This window comes from Stegodyphus dumicola, chromosome 9 (assembly GCF_044657685.1).
Source record: "Stegodyphus dumicola isolate Sdum_Otavi_A_Nest chromosome 9, ASM4465768v1".
Taxonomy (NCBI): Eukaryota; Metazoa; Arthropoda; class Arachnida; order Araneae; family Eresidae; genus Stegodyphus; species Stegodyphus dumicola.
Window position 1 is genome coordinate 76,551,826 of NC_140776.1, and position 18,885 is coordinate 76,570,710.

The 18,885-nt window shown below is 31.9% G+C and overlaps 1 protein-coding gene across 6 annotated transcripts in view; it reads left to right on the forward strand.

The window, feature by feature from the left end:
* Positions 1-18,885, forward strand: part of Ssdp (Sequence-specific single-stranded DNA-binding protein) — a 377,018-nt gene that overhangs the window by 273,096 nt on the left and 85,037 nt on the right. For all 6 annotated transcript variants that reach the window (XM_085823632.1, XM_085823635.1, XM_085823630.1 and 3 more), the window contains one exon: positions 15,694-15,765. In XM_085823632.1, coding sequence (XP_085679758.1) covers positions 15,694-15,765 — 72 coding nt within the window. The remainder of the gene's footprint in view (positions 1-15,693; positions 15,766-18,885) is intronic.

The following is an 18,885-nucleotide window of genomic DNA, read 5'->3' on the forward strand; positions in this document are numbered from 1 at the left end:
TTTAGAGTATAAAAATTTGCCCATTTCAGATTCTTGTTTTCACTCTACAAAGAGTGTTAGCATTCACTTCCTGAAGGAGGCGTGAAAGTAGAAGTTGGCTGTTTGTTGGCTTTTTCCAAAAACGAATGATGTGAAGAACTGGATCTCCGTTTTTTCTTTCTCTCTGCCTTGTGCATCGGCGCTTACGATTTGTGTCAACATTTTTCATCTTCACCTCTCCCCCACCCCCACTTTTCTCTGCGTTCCTTTTTCTGGTTCGGAGTATTTGCGGAATTTCTGTACTAGAGGGGATAGATTGGAGGAGGGGAAATTTGTGTATTTTAACATCTGCTTACGAACATTATACACCATTGGCCGGATAACCGCGCATTACGTTTCGTGAGATTCGCGAGAAGGAAACTTCAAGCCGAGCTATGTCATGTATTTGCTCCTGCCCCTCTTCTGATTCGTGTTTGTTGCGTTTGTGCATCCCGTTTCCTCTCCGTGAGAGTTTCCGGAGATGATCCAGACAGCAAGGATGAGTGAAAAATGTTATGCAGATTTTTAGCCACTGGCGAACCACTGCGTGTTATGCTTGAGGATGTGAGTTAGACAAAATACGATCATTTTTGTTCATCTGTTTTAAGCATACAGTTTCTATGCATCGCTTGCCATGATAATTCATTATCATTAAAATTCGGTATTAAATAGTTTTACTTGGAAAGATCAAATTACTTTGGAAGACTTTAATGCTTTTTGTTTTTTAGTTATGTTCACTGAGGATTGAGATGAAGTAGTACTCAAGTTTCGGTTTGCATTCTGCGTCTCTTGATTCTGAATTGTTTGGCAAAAAAAGTTTTAAGTCTCAAAGTTGACTTCCGAGTTTTTCAAAGTTCTTCTGAGTCCCCCCTCAGACGAGGCAAAATTCCATGTCGATCCCAAGATACCGTGCAAGTGATTTTCTTTTTTTGGGTGGGGGTGGGAAAGCTCCAATACACTAATCAGGAAACAAAAGGTAGGTTGTATTTCATATTCGGTTCCGTTTTCTTTCCTTTTATGCGCATTTTAAAATCTTATAACAGCACAAAGATATTTTTTTAATCTAAAAGAGAAAGGAGAGAAGTGTTTGATTCTAGTTTAAAGAAATCATTGCAACTGCGCAATTTATAACACATTATATTTTTAAACAGATCTTACTTTTCGTATGCGCTTCATATTTACTAGTGAGATTACGATTCATAAAAATTTACACGGGTATAAGATTTGAACTGTTATTGATTATTGTAAGCAACGGTAAAATTTTTATACATCATACACATAAGTACTGTATATATGTATGAAGAAGAATGTGTGTTTGTTTGTTCGCGAATAACTCAGTCATTACTATAGCTATGGTCTTCAAACTTTCTACAGTTCTTTTCTGGGTTTGGGAAAGGTTAATATTCACATTTAAAAAAAAAAAAAAAAAAAAACTAAAATCATAGATATTAATTTAAAACTCTGAAAACGCTAATTATCCCCCTCGTTTTTCCGAGCAGCAACAGTCTTCCGCGCTGGAAATAAAAATCTGCTTTATTTTGAGAAGCATTGCCACTACTCGCTTTCAGATCGTAGAGTTTGTTAATAAAAAATTTCGAAGTTTTTACAGTGAAATAAAAATAGCATTGCCAAACATTAAATACAATATTTCCGATTCCAAAAACTCGTGAGAAGCCATTTTGACTGTTCCCATCTTCGTACGGCTTTAATCAGCCGAGATATTAATTAAAAACACTCATTTTCCCAGTCATTTTTCCGAGTGGCAACAGTCTCGCGCATTGCAGATAAAAATGCTTTATTTCGAAAAGTGTTGCTACTGCTCGCTTTCAAATCGTAGAGTTTGTTAATGAAAAATTTCTAAGTTTTACAAAATCTATATATAAAGAAGAACTTTGAAAAACTCGGAAGTCAACTTTGAGACTTAAAACTTTTTTTGTCAAACAATTCAGAATCAAGAGACGCAGAATGCAAACCGAAACTTGAGTACTACTTCATCTCAATCCTCAGTGAACATAACTAAAAAACAAAAAGCATTAAAGTCTTCCAAAGTAATTTGATCTTTCCAAGTAAAACTATTTAATACCGAATTTTAATGATAATGAATTATCATGGCAAGCGATGCATAGAAACTGTATGCTTAAAACAGATGAACAAAAATGATCGTATTTTGTCTAACTCATATCCTCAAGCATCCTCAAGCATAACACTGTTTGTTTTGTTTATTCGTTCGCGTTATTGATTTCTGATCAATTATGACCAATTTTTTGCCACATTTAATGGACTAAAATTGAATATAGGTGAAATATTGGAAGGAACTTGAGCTTTTACGACCATTTGATTAGAAAGATTAAAATAATTAAAAACTGCGTGCCATTATTGCTGATAATGAGAGAATTAGTTTATTTTTGTATCGACATTTTTTTATATAGGTTCCATATCGCATCAGACTGAAAAATGTATGGCTATGAATCGTATTTTTTACATCTTTATTAGTGAAGGATTACAGCGGTATCGTTCTGTGTGCTGTTGATGCATTACTCTTAATTTAACTTAACTGGCATCGGGTGCTTTTCAATAATATAAAAATTCCATATAAAAAAAAATTATTTGTGAAGTGTATTGTTAAATTTAATGGTGAAATAATTTTGTTTTTTAATCATTTTTAAAGTTTTATGAAGTTACATAGTAAAATTCTTATTAATTATATTCGTAAATTTTTAATTGCAACAAAAAATAAGATTGTTCGTTCTGGGCTTCGTTTGTATAAGATGGAACGATGGATAATGATTTGAATAAGGAAAAACTGATATTAATTTCAATCTTTATTTACTGTAGCTGGGCTATTACGAAAGTGTTTGTTGGTACATTACTGTGGGTAATTAATAATTTTTCTCCGTTTTCGTTTGCTTAGAATTTTTATTTTCATTAGATTGTTTGAAATTATATGTTTATTTCCTATGCTCCTAATGGATTAGTAAATAATTTTTATTTATGAAAATTTAAAGTAGGAGATAATGATAAAGTCTGAAAATAATAACACCACGATTAAGGATGAATAAGTGGGATAAAAGTAAAACTTTATAATGATAAGGTAAATGACTAATTCTTTTTAACCAGTTAAAATCAGGATATTAGGTGTCTACCTTGGATTTAAGCATTCTGTGGTGAATTGTTTCCTGGTCTGTAAAGTAGCATACTATATAATTAAATGTGAAATTTGATTTTATGCAACGTTTTATAAAAAGCTAGATTTAAACATGATCAAATAAAATTAATTTTAAAATCATAACCTTGCTTCAAAATATAATTTCTTCATCACAGCTTGGGTTAAAATATGAACTAAGTGTGAAAATAACCAGTGTGTAAGCTAATACCGACTTAAACTTGACTGGGTAAATGGATTGTAATAAGAGTAGTTCCTATTTCTCAGTCAAATGAACTAGGCAGATTTAGCTTTCTTCAGGTTCATTTAGCAGATTCAGGTACTTAAGACGCTTTTCTCACAACAGCTTTTCTTTTGTCAGAAAATGTCAAATGCTGTATTTAATCATCTTAGCCTGTAGAACTCGCTGAGTGCTGTAGATGCGTCTCTGATAACGGCAGAACAGTTTTTTTTTTTCCGAAGGAAAAAATATTTAAAATAAGATTTGATCGAATAAAAAAGCATATTTCATTTTAGCTTTCGATATTTGAATTAAGTGTTATTAAGGTTTTGACTGTGAAATTTATTCTTTTAACAGTAAGAAAAAGCTTTTTCCTTTTTGGTAATTATATTAAATTAAAATATTTTCTTGCGTTTATGGCTGTTTAAATTTTGTTGATTTTATACAGTTTCCGAAAGTTATGAATAATTCGTAAATGGAGAAGAAAATTTAGTTTTCTACCGAGGTAATAGAAGCAGCATCCATTTAAATCATATAAGGTCAGTTTCGGTCAAATTTGTGCTAAATGCCATGTGTTTATAGATACAGGACTGATAGATCTATAAGCCTATTAAAATAGTTCAGATTTGATTGGTATGTAATCAATGGTTATATTTTCCTTAATGATATGTGATCATCCATTAACTTCAGATAGAATTAAAATTTTGAGGAATTCAACTAAGTATAATAAATGATAACATTTTTCATTTTCTTAACCAATGATAGGAAATAATTACGTTGATAGGAAGAGAAGATAGCTTTAAGCTTAAAGGTTTTCTGCTTACCATGAATTTTCGCTTAAGATTTTTTAACAGGAGAGGTACGTGACGAACAAAAAACTTGTAACAATAAGATTTTATTTTGAATTGCTTTGAATAATGCCTTCCAACACGTTAATGGTCTAAAAAAGCTTCTGCATAGGCCTTCAGCGGCTGTCTTGCATCTCTCATGTTCGCCTTCAGAAGAGAAACAAAAGAGCCAAGAAATCTTGCCGAGAATGTCTTGACATGAGCCATGTTTCCCCCCTCCCCGAGTGTCAGCCTAGCCATTTAGCTGTCAGCGCTGGTCTTCGGTGATGGACAACGTCTAGATCCTCTTCCCTCCCTTTTTCCTTGCAATATCTCTCTCGTCTCCTCGTGACCGGCGACTTTCGGGATTGGGTAGTGAGGGCGGGTAACTGCATCAAGACGGATGTCTTGTTTTCCGTTCGGGCTTTTAAGTGTATTTTCTATAAGAGTACCCTGGAGGAAAAAGCGCACTTCATGTCATATACGATACAGTAGACATCCCTTCGTTAACTTTGTTTTGGTTTAAATTGTTTGAAGCGTACCTTAAGTTATGGTATTTAATTATAATATTGTCTTTTGATCGTCGATGTTTTACCGTCACACGAAACAGTATTGGTTGACTTCTTGGGAGAAAATTAGGGGATTGAAACCTCCATGTCTCAGTGTTCAGAAAATTATTATGAATTCTGATTATCTCATCGGTAGCAATTTTCTGTGAATTAAGATGATGAAAAATTATTTATTACATAGAAATTTGCGACTCCTCAGAGATTCTGGAAATTTTGTCATATTTGTGCTAGGTGAAAAGTTAGTCATTCATCTAAGATTAATTAAACTAATGAATACAAAATCAATTCTATTTTAGAATAAAAAGAGCAAAATTATGATGCATTTCAAAGTTATTATTTAAACGCATGCCTTATGTATTAAATAATTTTTATACCTCCTTCCCCAACCAAGATGGGAGCCTAAACTGTTGCAGAATATTCAAAGTCATTTGTTTTAGACTTTCATTTTTGCTGAAGTAAAATTCTTTTAAAAGAAACGGGGTTAATATCCCTAGAATAAGTATTGCAAGTGAAGTTCTTTTCTGTGCGAAATACTGAAGAGGGGCAGAAATTAAGATCAGCGGTTGGAGTTGATAGAAAGTAGCACACTTTGTACTATGAGACAAATAAAGAGTGAGAACCTACCGATTTTTCTGTATCGGAAGTGCTCTCTTCCCTCCGTCCACACACCCTTAGGTAACATTATCTGGGCCATTAGCGAATACACAGCCTAGGACAAAAATGCAACAGAGCCGGTAAGAGTGGCTCTTTGTTGAGCGCGGATACACTGAAGCCAGTGCTTTCTTTCTAACACTCGGAAACAATCCCGTGGACGAAGAATGCTTCCTCTGTTCCCTCTTTCTGCCCATAGCTACTGATGGTTTGCGCTCTTGCCAAATGAGCCCGCACAATCTCACCACGGTCAGAGGACAGGAAAAAAGTTTCATTATTAGAGCTTTTTTTATTATTATTATTCTCTAAGGGTTAATAATGATGAGCCAGCTATTCGGCGATTGAGCAGAAATGCTTGGAATGTTCTTTTCTGGTCTTCCGCAGACTTTTAAAGGGCAATAAAAAAAAAAAAAAAAAAAAAAAAAGTTTTTAACAACGATAATGGGGGACATCTTAACATTTACTGCGTTTACAATGAGATTTTGTTAACCTAATTTTATTCCTGTCGTATGTGTAATTTTTTTTTCAAGTGTTAAACTGTTCACCATATATATTCTTGAACAGCAATACTTAAGACATTGTACAAAAAACTTTTAATAATCCAGTACTGCATAACACTATAAATAGTCATTGTTTAATTTAACTTTGAATGAATATAAATAAGTGTAAATTTAAATATAAAAACTGATTTCATCCTAAAAGTTGCTAATTTAGTTACATATTTATATTTTATATATTTTATACAACATATAATACTTACAATTTTAATGTAATCACTGTGGTCTCTTTTTTTTTTTTTTCCAATTTTATTGATAACCACAAATTGTATGAATAAATATATCTGTGTAAGACATTAAAGCATTTATTGCTATGCTGCTTGAAGGCCGAAGTGACTAGAAATAATGATAATTACCAAATAAGTGAATATGCATAGTTTCTTTGAATTATTAGTTGTCGAAAATACATATTTCAGCATGGTTCTTCATGGTAAATAAATTAATCCCGCATCTTTACGTAATGAAATTGCCCTTCCTAACATTTAGCATTTAGCTTTTGTTTTCAGTCGTAATTTACCGCTCGAAAATTAGTTTGAATATAAGTTATTTTTAGAGGTTGTCAAGTATGAAACTCTTTTCGCCTTCCATAACTACGTAATTATTTTTATTGAAAGTCAGTTTCGGGGTATACGGATATGTTAACATTATTTCGGAATCCTCCATTTTAACACACTCATTTAAAGTCTGTTAAAACCAGTGCTAGCTAGTCAGTAGTTAGTAAGTTTCGAAAGCATTGACCAAGTTTCCAGTGTTAATTATTTGCAAACTAGATGTAATAGATTTAAAATCTTATTGACAAGAACATAAACTGGCTTACTTCAAATGTTATTCTATATTTAGGTAGATAAAGTTTGGAAATTCATAACCGAAATAAAATGTTAAATGTCTAAAAATGTTCGTCTGCAGTTGTTGAGCTCCTGCTTCATTTTGTCAATTTTTCCAAATTTTGTGTAGCATCATCTGTGAAACAGATTTAACTTCTATAAAATTCAATTCTTTTAATTTAATGTATGCGTCTGGTTTGTGCATTTAGTTTCTAAACCCCGGTATGCAAGTTTTTTTTTAATGTAAATGTAAGAACTGCCATTATTTTAGCACAGTCGTTACAGATTCATTGGCTTTTGAATATGCTTTAGCCTATATTTAAATTTCGGGTTTAGTCCAAACAGAATTCCCATGCTGTATGATATTAAATCACAATTTGAGAAAACATAAGTTTAGTTACGTTCAGAAAATAACCACTGTAGACTGAAATTCGTCTTACTCGAGAGTATTTAATAACCATATGTAATATGAATTCCGTTTGCTAATGGAAGAATGGAATGGTGTTCGCGAGAAGATGGTCACCATATGTTTCGAGGGAATACCCCGGCTTTTCTGGGGACATCTATGTGGGCGTGTTTTGACAGATGGTACTCTGTGGCATTGTGCTGAAAAGTGATAATTCTTGTTCTTCGCTTATCCACCGCTGATGAAATTTGTTTTCCCACGCTTTTCCGACTAGGGAACAGCAATTCATCATTTTAGCGTAATGGAATCACAATGTTTTTTCTGCTGATCCTTTCATAATCTTTGACATTTGTGCTTTCTTGCCGAGAGCAATCAATGTTAGTTATATGTTTCTGTTTTCCGGAAAAATTATTACTTTTGCTTTTGAACTGCAGTGTTTCGGATTGTTCATATGAATATTAGTTACCGAGGGTCTGTTTCCTAAATCCTTAGTGCAGTAGGGAAATTGTTGACCTTCAAAACTGTGTTATTAACTGGTTTTACTCAAGGTTATTCTTGTTAACTGTGCTTGCAACTGGAAAAGAAAGTACTGTTTGACCTTCGAAACTATAATAATGCATGCTATTTGCTTTGTGGCAATTCCTATCACTAAATTTTGGTCTCGTTTTGGAATCTTATCCATATAGTGAGTAGTGAGTGAATACACGTAAAACGCACACCTGTAGGTATAGGTTAGTACTAAAAAGGAATTGTAAGTAGCAGATTTAAATTCACATTCAAATAGTTGTTGTCTTTTTAGTAACTAAATATTAGTTGGTCAGTTAATTATTTTTATACTAACATTCATTTAATGAAAAAATGAAACAGATCGAAAGTAAATGAACCCGAATATATAAATTAGACATGAAGGAACAGTAAGGAGGTTGGTAAATCATAGTGTATGAATATGAGTTTAATTCTGAGTTCGAAAAATTTCTGATTTTTAATGAATGCGTCCTCGCATAGTGTTATAGATGTACTAAACCCACAGAAATTTTATATTTGAATTCCATGCGTTTAAATACAGGATTTAAATTGTGCGTTCAAACAGAATAAGAAAGCAGAATTTCTGTGAGAAAATTCATTACATAAATTAAGATTTCTGTTTAAACACAGTCAGTCTTAAAGGAGAGAGAGTCAGGAAGTCTGCTGTGGTATACTTAATTTTGTGAGTGCTTGAGCTTTGCCTTCTAAAATTGAAATTTTTATTGCTAAACAACTAAATTTCTATTTTATTACGTAACATTTTTTTTTTTTTTTTTTTAAGAATTTTTTTAGCAGATTCTTTTTGGAATTCGTGAGTTGCTACGTTATGTCAGTCAACCATTCTTTAATTATAATTTTTGAGCATTTTGTAACATTATTTCAAGTAATAAAAGTATTTTAAACACCATAGATTACGTTCCTCACTGTAAAAATTTTGTTTTTTGGTTTTGGAAAAATATAAATATTTTATAGTATAATACGAATTTTTGTGCTACAGAAGTTCTCTTTTCTATCGGGATTATATTTTTACTTTTATTTAATACATTAAGCCAAAAAAAAAAAAGTTGAACTGGCGCAAAGTAATTTCCACAGAAAGCGTTTTAACGAAAATGCAGTAGTACTTCAAACTGTATAGAAAGATATATGTATGCTCCGTGAACTTTATGTTATGCATCTTTGTTGCATCTAATCGTTTCCTGTATTCTTTTTCTCAGGCTTTTCCTCGGCTGTTGTTGGTGTAGGATAACTCTTAATGAAATCCTTGTAACCTGTTTTTTCTGCCGCCTTGTTTGTAACGAGCCGTTTTAAGAAGGGCTCTTCTATTATTGATTTCAAATGCTTTCTGTAGGTGGGGAGAAAAGCCGGGAAAAAAAAAGATTACAATGGCGGGTGTATGGGGGGGAAGGTAAATGGCAGATTGCTTACGGTTCGTTTGGATGCAATGATATGATTCGGATGAGTTGAAACGAGAGGGATAATTTCGTCTCCAGGAAGAGGGAGAATGAGAAGAAAAGATCCTTTCCGTTATTTACTTTTTCTCGCCCTGCTGTGGGTTCTTTCCGTTCTCTTTTCTTCTCCTGAAGCCGGCGAATAAATTTTCGGATCTAATTCTTTTTGAGTGTATTCTGTCTTTATTGTTCGATAACACTTTTTTGTTCTTCCCATTTTTATCCGCCTTGCCACATTTGATATTTTTGTTTTACAGTTTTCTTGCCGCAAAATTCCGATTTTGCTCCGTGTAGCAGAAATGACGGATTTTGGTTTTCGATTTTTTTTATTCCATTTTCCTTTTCTGCTTTTATTTATATCAGTCAGGATAAAATATCTTTTCGATCGATGAACAGCGATTCTATTTCGCGGAATTTTTTTGTCAAATGCTCTCTCGCGCTTAATTCAATCGAAAATAATGTAGGCTTGCTCCAGAGGTTGTTAAAAGAGTGGGCATCGTAATCGGTTGACAAAATAGAAATAATTCTTTTAAAAGTGAACAAGGCAGAGTTGAATTGCAAGTGTCGGGTATGGTGTCACAAATGTTGGCGCTTGAATAACTTAGGTTTGAAATGTTGATTAACGTTAGGAGTTTGTAAATGATATTGAATACTAAAGAAAATTAAATTCCGTATTCTATATTTGTGAATGAAATATTTTGTAAATTGAATGCCGGTGGCGAAGAAACATATGTTTATGTATTGTTGCTTTGTGAAAAGGTTGGGAATGCCCAATTGCATTTAACCTAAAAAATAATGCAATTCTTCAAATGTTATTTTCTAACACGGTGTATTTCATGCCGGCTGCATGATATTCTCCCTCCTTTTTGAATTGATTAAAGATATTATTTTCAACTTTGACTTTTGAAGCACAGCATTTATTGATTCTTAAAATGGGAACTAGGTCTAAAAGTTCACTTCTAGAAATACAACGAGATTTGCTCATTATATTTGGAGTCTGTTCTTAGGCATAGTCTCTTCATTTTACAGAAACTTCAAAATAGAGCTTGCAGCACGAGTTGCGTATTAAGTCATGCAAGAAGTTGTATATTGTCTGCGCAATCTGAAAAGCATTTGTAATTATAAAGTCAATTCAGTTTGTAACAAGCGGCACTGATTTATCAGTTTAATTTCTAAAAATTTTTTTAGAATATTTTAGGACTATTTCCCAGTTGCTGATTCTCTGTTGGATTTTCTTAGGATTTAAAGTCTTTGTGGTGTATATATATGTATTTAGCATATGGCTCTTTCGCTAATTTATGTGGCCTTATATACAAAAATGTATGAAAATAACGTAGGTACTTTGGTCATATTTTCAAAGATTTGAATGCTATTAAAAAAACTCATGTTTAGTAAACCAGAACATGTGAGGGTAAGACCTCCTATTGGATATCCTCTTATGAAAAGCATTGGGAGAGATAATCAATAAGAGCAAACCATTAGAAAAACATGACATTTGATAGATTATTATGGCGAAAACTTGTTAGAGCGGCCTTGGCCTCTTCTACGCTATGAAAAATAAACTTGCAAAATATTGAGAAAACAATAATTATCGCAGTTATTCTCAGCTTTTGGAACAGAAGCAGTTTCACAGCCATTATTACTAGTGACTGTTCCTTTTTTTTATGTCGAAAAATAATTCCATTCTGCAGAAACAGCTCTTCCCAGAATGTTTTGCTTACCCGCACGGCCATGAGCCGTGATGATGTACTGCGGAGATATGTTGTACAAGAAATGCATTCGTAAGCATGCTTCTGTGTTCGCAGAGGTGGCATTTCTACGTCCGTAATGAGGCGCGGAAACCCCAGAGCAATGGCTATTTTTAAAACCTTGAAGTGTGTATTTAAGCTTAGGCGTTTTCTCCCCTTCCCCGTTTTTTTCCCTGTTTAATGAGGCTCAGCTGTATAACGGATTAAAACATCCCACCCCCACCCTGAAGAAAAAGGTTCCTTTACTCACCGTCCTTATTCACTGCAATCCCTAGAACATTACATTGCAATGAATCGAGATGAAAACATGAAGTTTTCTTTGTGGTGACTCAAGAAAACTGTTGTTGCGTAGCAAATATTACTGAAGTAATTTTAATAGCTGACTTGTCTTTTTTCCACCTTTAACAGCTTAGAATAATTAAGTTCCTCGCTGTAGTTTCGTATTTTTTTTATTTCCATCTCGCTTATGCGATATTGATTATTGCACTTAATGTTACATGCGCACGCATTCATACACATGCGGGGAAAAAGACAAACTGCAGCATCCTCCTTTTTTCTGGCGTATTGTGCGTGTAGAAATTTTATATTGAATAATATCTACTATGATAGTTATTTGGAACGAGGAAGTGGCAGATACTAAGGAATTTACCACAACAAAAAATTATTTGTCGCTGTGCCAATTTTTATTTATTTATTTATTTATTTATATTGTTTTTAAAATTATTTTCAAAAATTTTGTTAAAAGTAAGAAAACTTACTTTTTTTGTAGGAAATAAAATTATTTTTGCTCCGAAAACTCCGTCGACTTAGTCAGTCAGTTCAGGTCACTTAGACTTGAATTCTATCAGTCTAATCTAATAGAAAAAGTCAAGTCAGTTCAATTTGAATTAAATCTGCCTCATGATGTGTTTCACGAGTCTTTCTCTGTTATGTGTTTTTATTGTTTTAAAGATTACTCATGCTTTCTCTGTTTAATCATTATTCATATCTGCATTTTTGACTCTCACTGGTACTTTTGATTCTGAAACAAATCGTTTGAAAATGTATAACCAACTGCAAAACTTAAAATTGCTGCTACATTTCTTGATTTTTTCTTTATGTGATAACATTTGGTATTGTTCATTAAAATTTCAATGGTGAGTTTCACACATTTGATGGTGGTTTCACACGTTTTTACATAATGGTAAAGTTTCACACCTCGTTCGAAAAAAGATCAATTTACGCTGTTGCAGGCTCAAAAAAAAAAAAAAAAAAAGCGAGACTGATGTCGTAAATAATACAATTATTCTGACGTATAATTATTTATTATATTGACATATAATTATCCTGTCTGTTATTTAGGAGTTAACAAAAGCACAAAATTAGACTAACTTTCTATAAATTACAAACCAAATTAAGCTTACATATTGAAAGGAGGAAAAAGCAGGAAGCAGGAAATGCTCAACATAAATAGTGTGTAAATAATACAGTGATACGAGTAATGAAAATCCATATAAGAATTATGATGTAGACTAGTTTATGAGTACAAATCAAAGTTGAAATTCTCCTTAGCAGTATTTAATGTGATAGATTTCGCAGATTCAGATGCTATTGACACCAGCAACACAAATCAGTAAAGTAAAGGTCGTGTTTCTTAAGAAAATTTTGTTCGCCAGTAGTTTTGGGGGAATGCTGTATTATTAAAACTATTAATGCAATCAGAATAACTGCTTATTTCTTTTGCTAAATACAGGTATACGTTTGCTTTCATAAGCGCTGCTGTTAAAACACTATTCTGAACACATCTCCTGCCCCCTTTTTTTTAAGTTTGACGTGTATTATTTTCGCCTTTTACCTTAATTAGTTAATTTACATTAATTACTAGAAATAAATTTGAAACAGTATTTATTGAATAAAAAGTATGAGTAGTTTTACTAAATTCAAATTTAATAACTTGCGAAATTGTGGTAATATAGTATAAGCAGTACGTCCAATAAAAGTTGCAGGTTTAATTTCCCAAAACTTTTATGTATATATTCTTGGTTTATGGTATATTTATTTGAAGAAAAAAGAAAATTTTAGGAAAACTCGAATAAAATTGGCACAATATTTTCTATCCGTACCCAGCATTAAAGCATTTTTCTAACTGAAAGGTAGCATATTTAAGTAAATAAAGCTGTGATGGTTAACCTTATATTACTAATTATTTTGAGCTTCACTAATATCTAAAATATCAAATTCCTGTAGTTGTCCGAATGCAAAAAAGCGTAATGGCGATGAACCGAAGCACTTTCATGATGCTTGATTTAAATCCTGGAGTTTTTAATTGTAAGCGACTGCTTTGAGAATGATGTCAGAATGGAAATTATTCCGAACAATCTGAAAATTTGTGCACAAGTCCTCGCTCTCTCTCTCTCTCTCATATTATGCAAAATTCGATTTCCCGACTTGCCTTTGAGACAAGAGTTGTATGGAAGCTTTAAACGATTTTGTTTTCAATTAGATTCAATTTATTTTATATCCCCTCGCTCTCCTCTTCATTCTAGTTTTACTGTCGATCCAGCAAGAGCGGTCTAATGACATTTGAATTAAATTTAAAATAAACTTTAGATTTATTTTAGGCTTTGTACTAGTTAATTTGGGATTCGGAATGTTTTGCAATTATTTGCTTAGTCTTTTCATTTCAGGAAGCTCAGTGTTATTATGCATACAATTCGATGCAGTTTCAAATGATGATGTTCATTTCTTGGTCGAATGAATAGAAAATTAATAAATATCCGACACAAAGGACTTCATTGTATTCTTCGTGTACATATTTTGAGTGAATCTGGTGAGCGGGTATAAAGTTACTATGCTAATTACGTTGAAGTTGGAATTTAATAAATAAATCTGTTAGTGAAGTGAGATTTTACTGTTTGTAAGGAAAATATTAATCTGTCGTTTAACATTGTTTCCCAAGTTATTGCGGGCGCCCATGCATTTCCATATCCATTATTCTGCAGCTGGTATTATTCAATGAGGTTATAATTTATTTTGCAGTTAAATTAAAAATTGTCTCTTACGTCTTCATACTTGTTATAATCCAAGCTGTTTGGTTTATTTTATTATTCAGTACATTATTTACTTAAAATGCTTGCATCTATTTTTATTTGCATTGCAATCTATTTAGGCTATATTCTGCATTCATTTTGCAATTCTATTCTATTACGTAGAGAAATCTCACTACGTAATAGAAATGAGTAAAGAGGATTATTTAAGGTTCTTTCATTTTATGCATAAAAAATGGGTGATACTCTGAAAAAACAAAAATTCTTGTCATGTGTATTAGTCCCTTTATTGACTTCAGAAACAAAGAAGTAATTTTATTTAAAAAAAAGAATATGTATCTTCAACTATAAACACGACAGGTATTAAAATAAATTAATTCATTTCGAATGTTCTATAATCCTTTAAATTTACCATCATACATACTTAAAACTATATCTGATTAAATGTTTATCTGACACTTTAGACCAGATTGTTCTAAGAAATATAGTGATTTGTAGTGGTGGAAATCAGTAAAACTTTTCAAAATGTATTCGAAACTATAGTTGGCAGTTCATAAACTTTCGAAGTTCATATCTCCAAAAATTTAATCAAATTTCAAAGAATAATCAGCGTTATATTTTGAAAATAAGAATTTCGAATTAAAACTATGAGTTATATTGTATCAGTTATAGACAAATTTCGGAACCTGACTTCTTGTTACAGCATATAAGATTTTATTAGTGAAAATATTTTATATTGTCAAAATCTTTTAATCTTTTTCTGTTATATCTCCATACCATGCCTATGCACCGAAAAATCGTTTAACGTCTAAATTTATAGCTGGTGCGTCGAAAATTTTATTATATTCGATATGTATATCGATTTTTATTACTTTCCAGTAAAGTAAAAGACATATTACATTATTATTTCTTAAAGATAATGTGAGTATACTGAGGCGCATATATTAATGCAATGTTTTATGCAGTAAGTTATATGTATTTAGAAGTATTAGATATTATGGATCGAATAGTGTGACATAGTGCAAAACAATTATATTAAATTACTGATGCTTTAAAAAGTTTTATTTTTATATGAGGATTATATTTTCCGAGTCATTTGTGTTTTTCATATTTTCAAAATATAAACCAAACCTTTCTTAATTTTATTTCCTTTTCGGTCATAATTTAGTTAGTATCTAGATGTTATACCTCATAATATTACATACGATTAATGATCTTGTTTTTATATTTAAAAATTTGACAGCAGATGATGTATATTCTTGTGCATACCCGTAAGGATATCGACTTGGGTAGTAATGTAATATTCCTGAACAACACGAATAAATGTTCTAATTCATCTCTGTTGCTGACCGTGCTAACCCAAACGTGCAGTCACGTCTTTCATTAACAGTTTAACTTGTACACTGATATCCAGTAGTCTTCATCCACATGAGTGATAATTAAAGACTATATGTTAAGCTTTTGAGCGCGTTAAATAGCCCAGGACTTCAGTATTACCCGCATGGTTTCGCTGCTGATAAACACGTTTGATTTACAACTGACCGACCTCACACCATTCATCATAGCGTCCAGTTAATTATGTCCACCCAAACTGTAGCTTGTTTTTCCATGACTGTGTTGGTGTTTCCTATTTTGTAGTGTGTTCTGTGGTTGCATATTAATGCTATTTCTGAACTCGATCAATCTAAATATTCATCTATCTTTTTTACAGCCGTTCATGTCACCGAGGTATCCCGGGGGACCCAGGCCTGGTGTACGCATGCCCCAACAAGTGGAATTTAATGTAAGTATTTTTTTCTTTTAAATGAAATCTGTTCTTTGAGGCAAGACAGTTGTAGCTCACGAAGATAATCTTATTTCCTTGAGTAAGGAATGCTAATTGAAGGTTTCTGTAATGCGCCATTTATAAACCACTGATCAACTGTAGTTATTCGACTAATCTTGGTCGTTGTGTTTTAAAATGATAATAAATTTAAAGCTCTTGTTTCCATTCTCAAAGAAACAGGTTGAATTGTTGATAATGATTGTGTTCCATCAAGAGGCTGAAATTAAACGTTAACTGCGTCTAGGATATGAAAGGAGCATTTTATGTCTGTTTTTCATGCTTTATTTACTTATTAAAAGCAATCCTATTTTAAAAAATGAATTTTTCATAGCTTATGTTCATGGCATTGTAAGTTGCATAGAGTAAGAAATAAGTTATTCAGCAAAAGGAGTTTTTAGAGCATCCATTATTTATTTATTTATTAAATTAAAAGGTCTGACTTGAATATTCGAAACATAATGAAGAAAGGGAAAAATATTTGTAATTAATTTCTGAATTAGACATTTACACAAATATCCTTTCTTCTCTGATACTGCTATAAAAGATGACTTTTTAATAAAATTATTCGATTTAATTATATCTAAAAATTTAAGCATCCAAGCAATTAACGGTATTGAAAGGTTTTAATTTGTGCGCTTGCGTTTTATAGGTTATTAGAGCATTTAATTTGTACATTTATTTTTTCATTTTATTTTTGTTTAAAATTCGTAATTCATTTTTCATTGTACACTTCGTTTTTAAATTATTAAGGGCTTGAGAGTGTTATATATATATCTATATATATATTACATTACATTTTAGTGAATTTAGACACGATTATTTGACTTTATTAAAACTCTTTCGATTATCACAAACTTATCTCAATGGCTGTATGGAACAGAGCTAGCAAAATTCATGTCGACTAATTAAGGATATTAAAAATATATGTATATACTAAATCCAGGGCATTTGGGGGACGTATTCTAGAGCGAGGCATAGCGCTAAAATTTGGAACTGTCCCTTCTGGTGAGTTAAATGTAAGCGAGAAAGAAGAAAGGCATGAAATAATATGTGTTAAAAAAATAAGTATGGTGAATTTTTGGAACTAGATATGCTTTGATGAATGTGGAAGTTTCTAAGAAATTTTAACTAGTTGAAGAAATTTAAGATGCTAAACCCTAGATGAGTAGTCGAGAACCAGCAATGATTCAATAGATTTTTGACCTGTTAAAGAATGCAATGTGAGCAGAAACTTGATCTATAGAAACTTCGCTTTCCTTCATCTTTGAGATTAATTTCTGATTAAATGGTTGCTTGCTAAGAATAAAACTTTTCATTTAATGCTGTAATCGTCTAAACTTTCTAAATATGCCAATTTTCAAATATCAGCAATTTAATTTGCAGTGTGTTGGTGAAATTTGCATGCAGCACTATACGGTAGCTATCACAGTGAATACGGTTAAATTTTCTAATGATTAATGAACATTAATATGTAACCACCATCGTGTGTATCCTAAAATCATCGCGGTTAAATGAAAAATTGTAAATTTATATATACTTGAAAAACCGAATGAGAATATTTAGTGAAATCGGTCCAAAGCAGCGTTTTTTTTTTTTTTTTTTTTTTTTTTTTTTTTTTTAAGTGCAGGCAAAGGAAATGCACGATATCATACTGTCTATGTATATAATGCTTGGTTTCTCTAAAGCAGTCCGGTATTTTCTTCCTCCTTCGATGTTGGGAACAATACCTACCATAATTCACAGTAATCGGTAGTCTGTTAATCTTTTATCTACAGCAGATTATTTTTAGTAGAAAAAGTTGCTGAATATGTTATGTAATCTTACAAATATGAGACTAGTAATTATTTAAATTTGATGGAAGTATTTAGAAGAGAATATAAAGTATCGGATTAGAATGGCTCATTAGTTATGATAAAACATTGAAAAAGCGGTTAATCATGTGAAATCAATACAAAAATCATAATTTTGAAAGTTTTAAAGGCAGCGCAAATATATAATGGTTTGAAAAATATGAAGCGTTCAATTCCTTTCTAAAGAAACGTTTAATGCCTTTCATGTGTTTCTAAAAGAATGCGTATTATCTCAGAAAAAAGTTACGATTTCTTTTGAAGAGAGGGCAGATTAACTAGAAAATCTGGAATTAAAGCATTATTCTCTTCTGTTACATTAAAGGGTCTTTTTGTAATGAGCTACCAATGAAGTAATCAGCATGAACTAAAATTGAGTATAAATAAAAAACAGTAAAGAAACCAATTAATTTCAGTAATAATCTAAAATAATTTCGTAATTTCAGGTAAAAGTATATTCTGGTTATTCTTTGTCAAGTAATTTCAAAAATAACAATCGTATTATATGCCTTATTTAACAGTTTAATAGCATTTAATCATGGAAAGGTTGTATAAAAGCTTTATACCATAAGAAATGTGACTACTTAAAAACGGTAAGAAACTGCAAAAGACTACTTAAAAATTATTTTAATAATAATGTTCCTTTTAATGTATTTTAACGCAATGGAAATTATCTTGATATTCTTTAGTTAAGTTTGGTTAAGTTTGAAAATTGTGTGGCAGAAAAGGTGATTCATAAGCTTATGACAAAACTACGAGAATAATCCTTTTATTTATTGTATGTGCATAATTTACGCACCCATATATCTAAACAACTTCCGTGTAACGAATACTAAGCAATCGCAATGTTATCTAATTTCAATCTATGCGGGTTATATAATAGTCTTCTCGTCAAAATAACAAGCTGTTTATAGAATAATGCGACTTTCATTTGCGCATTTTAGTAAGTATGCTGGTACAAGCGATGAAATAAGCTCTCAAGAGAATTTCTGTATCTCGTCCCCATTTCTCTCAGGACACCTATGGCATCATTTTCCTGGAGTACCTTCAGCCCAAACGCTTGGTATTCCCTCGAAAGACATGAATAACTCTGTCGTTTATTGTTATGTCGTGAAATTGGTTGCTTCTCTTACAAAATCTGATTAATGGATAAAAAGGGGTGATTGAACGCACTTGCAAATATTATTGCTGTTATTTCTTTTGAAACAAGAGAGCGAAGACAATGTATTTG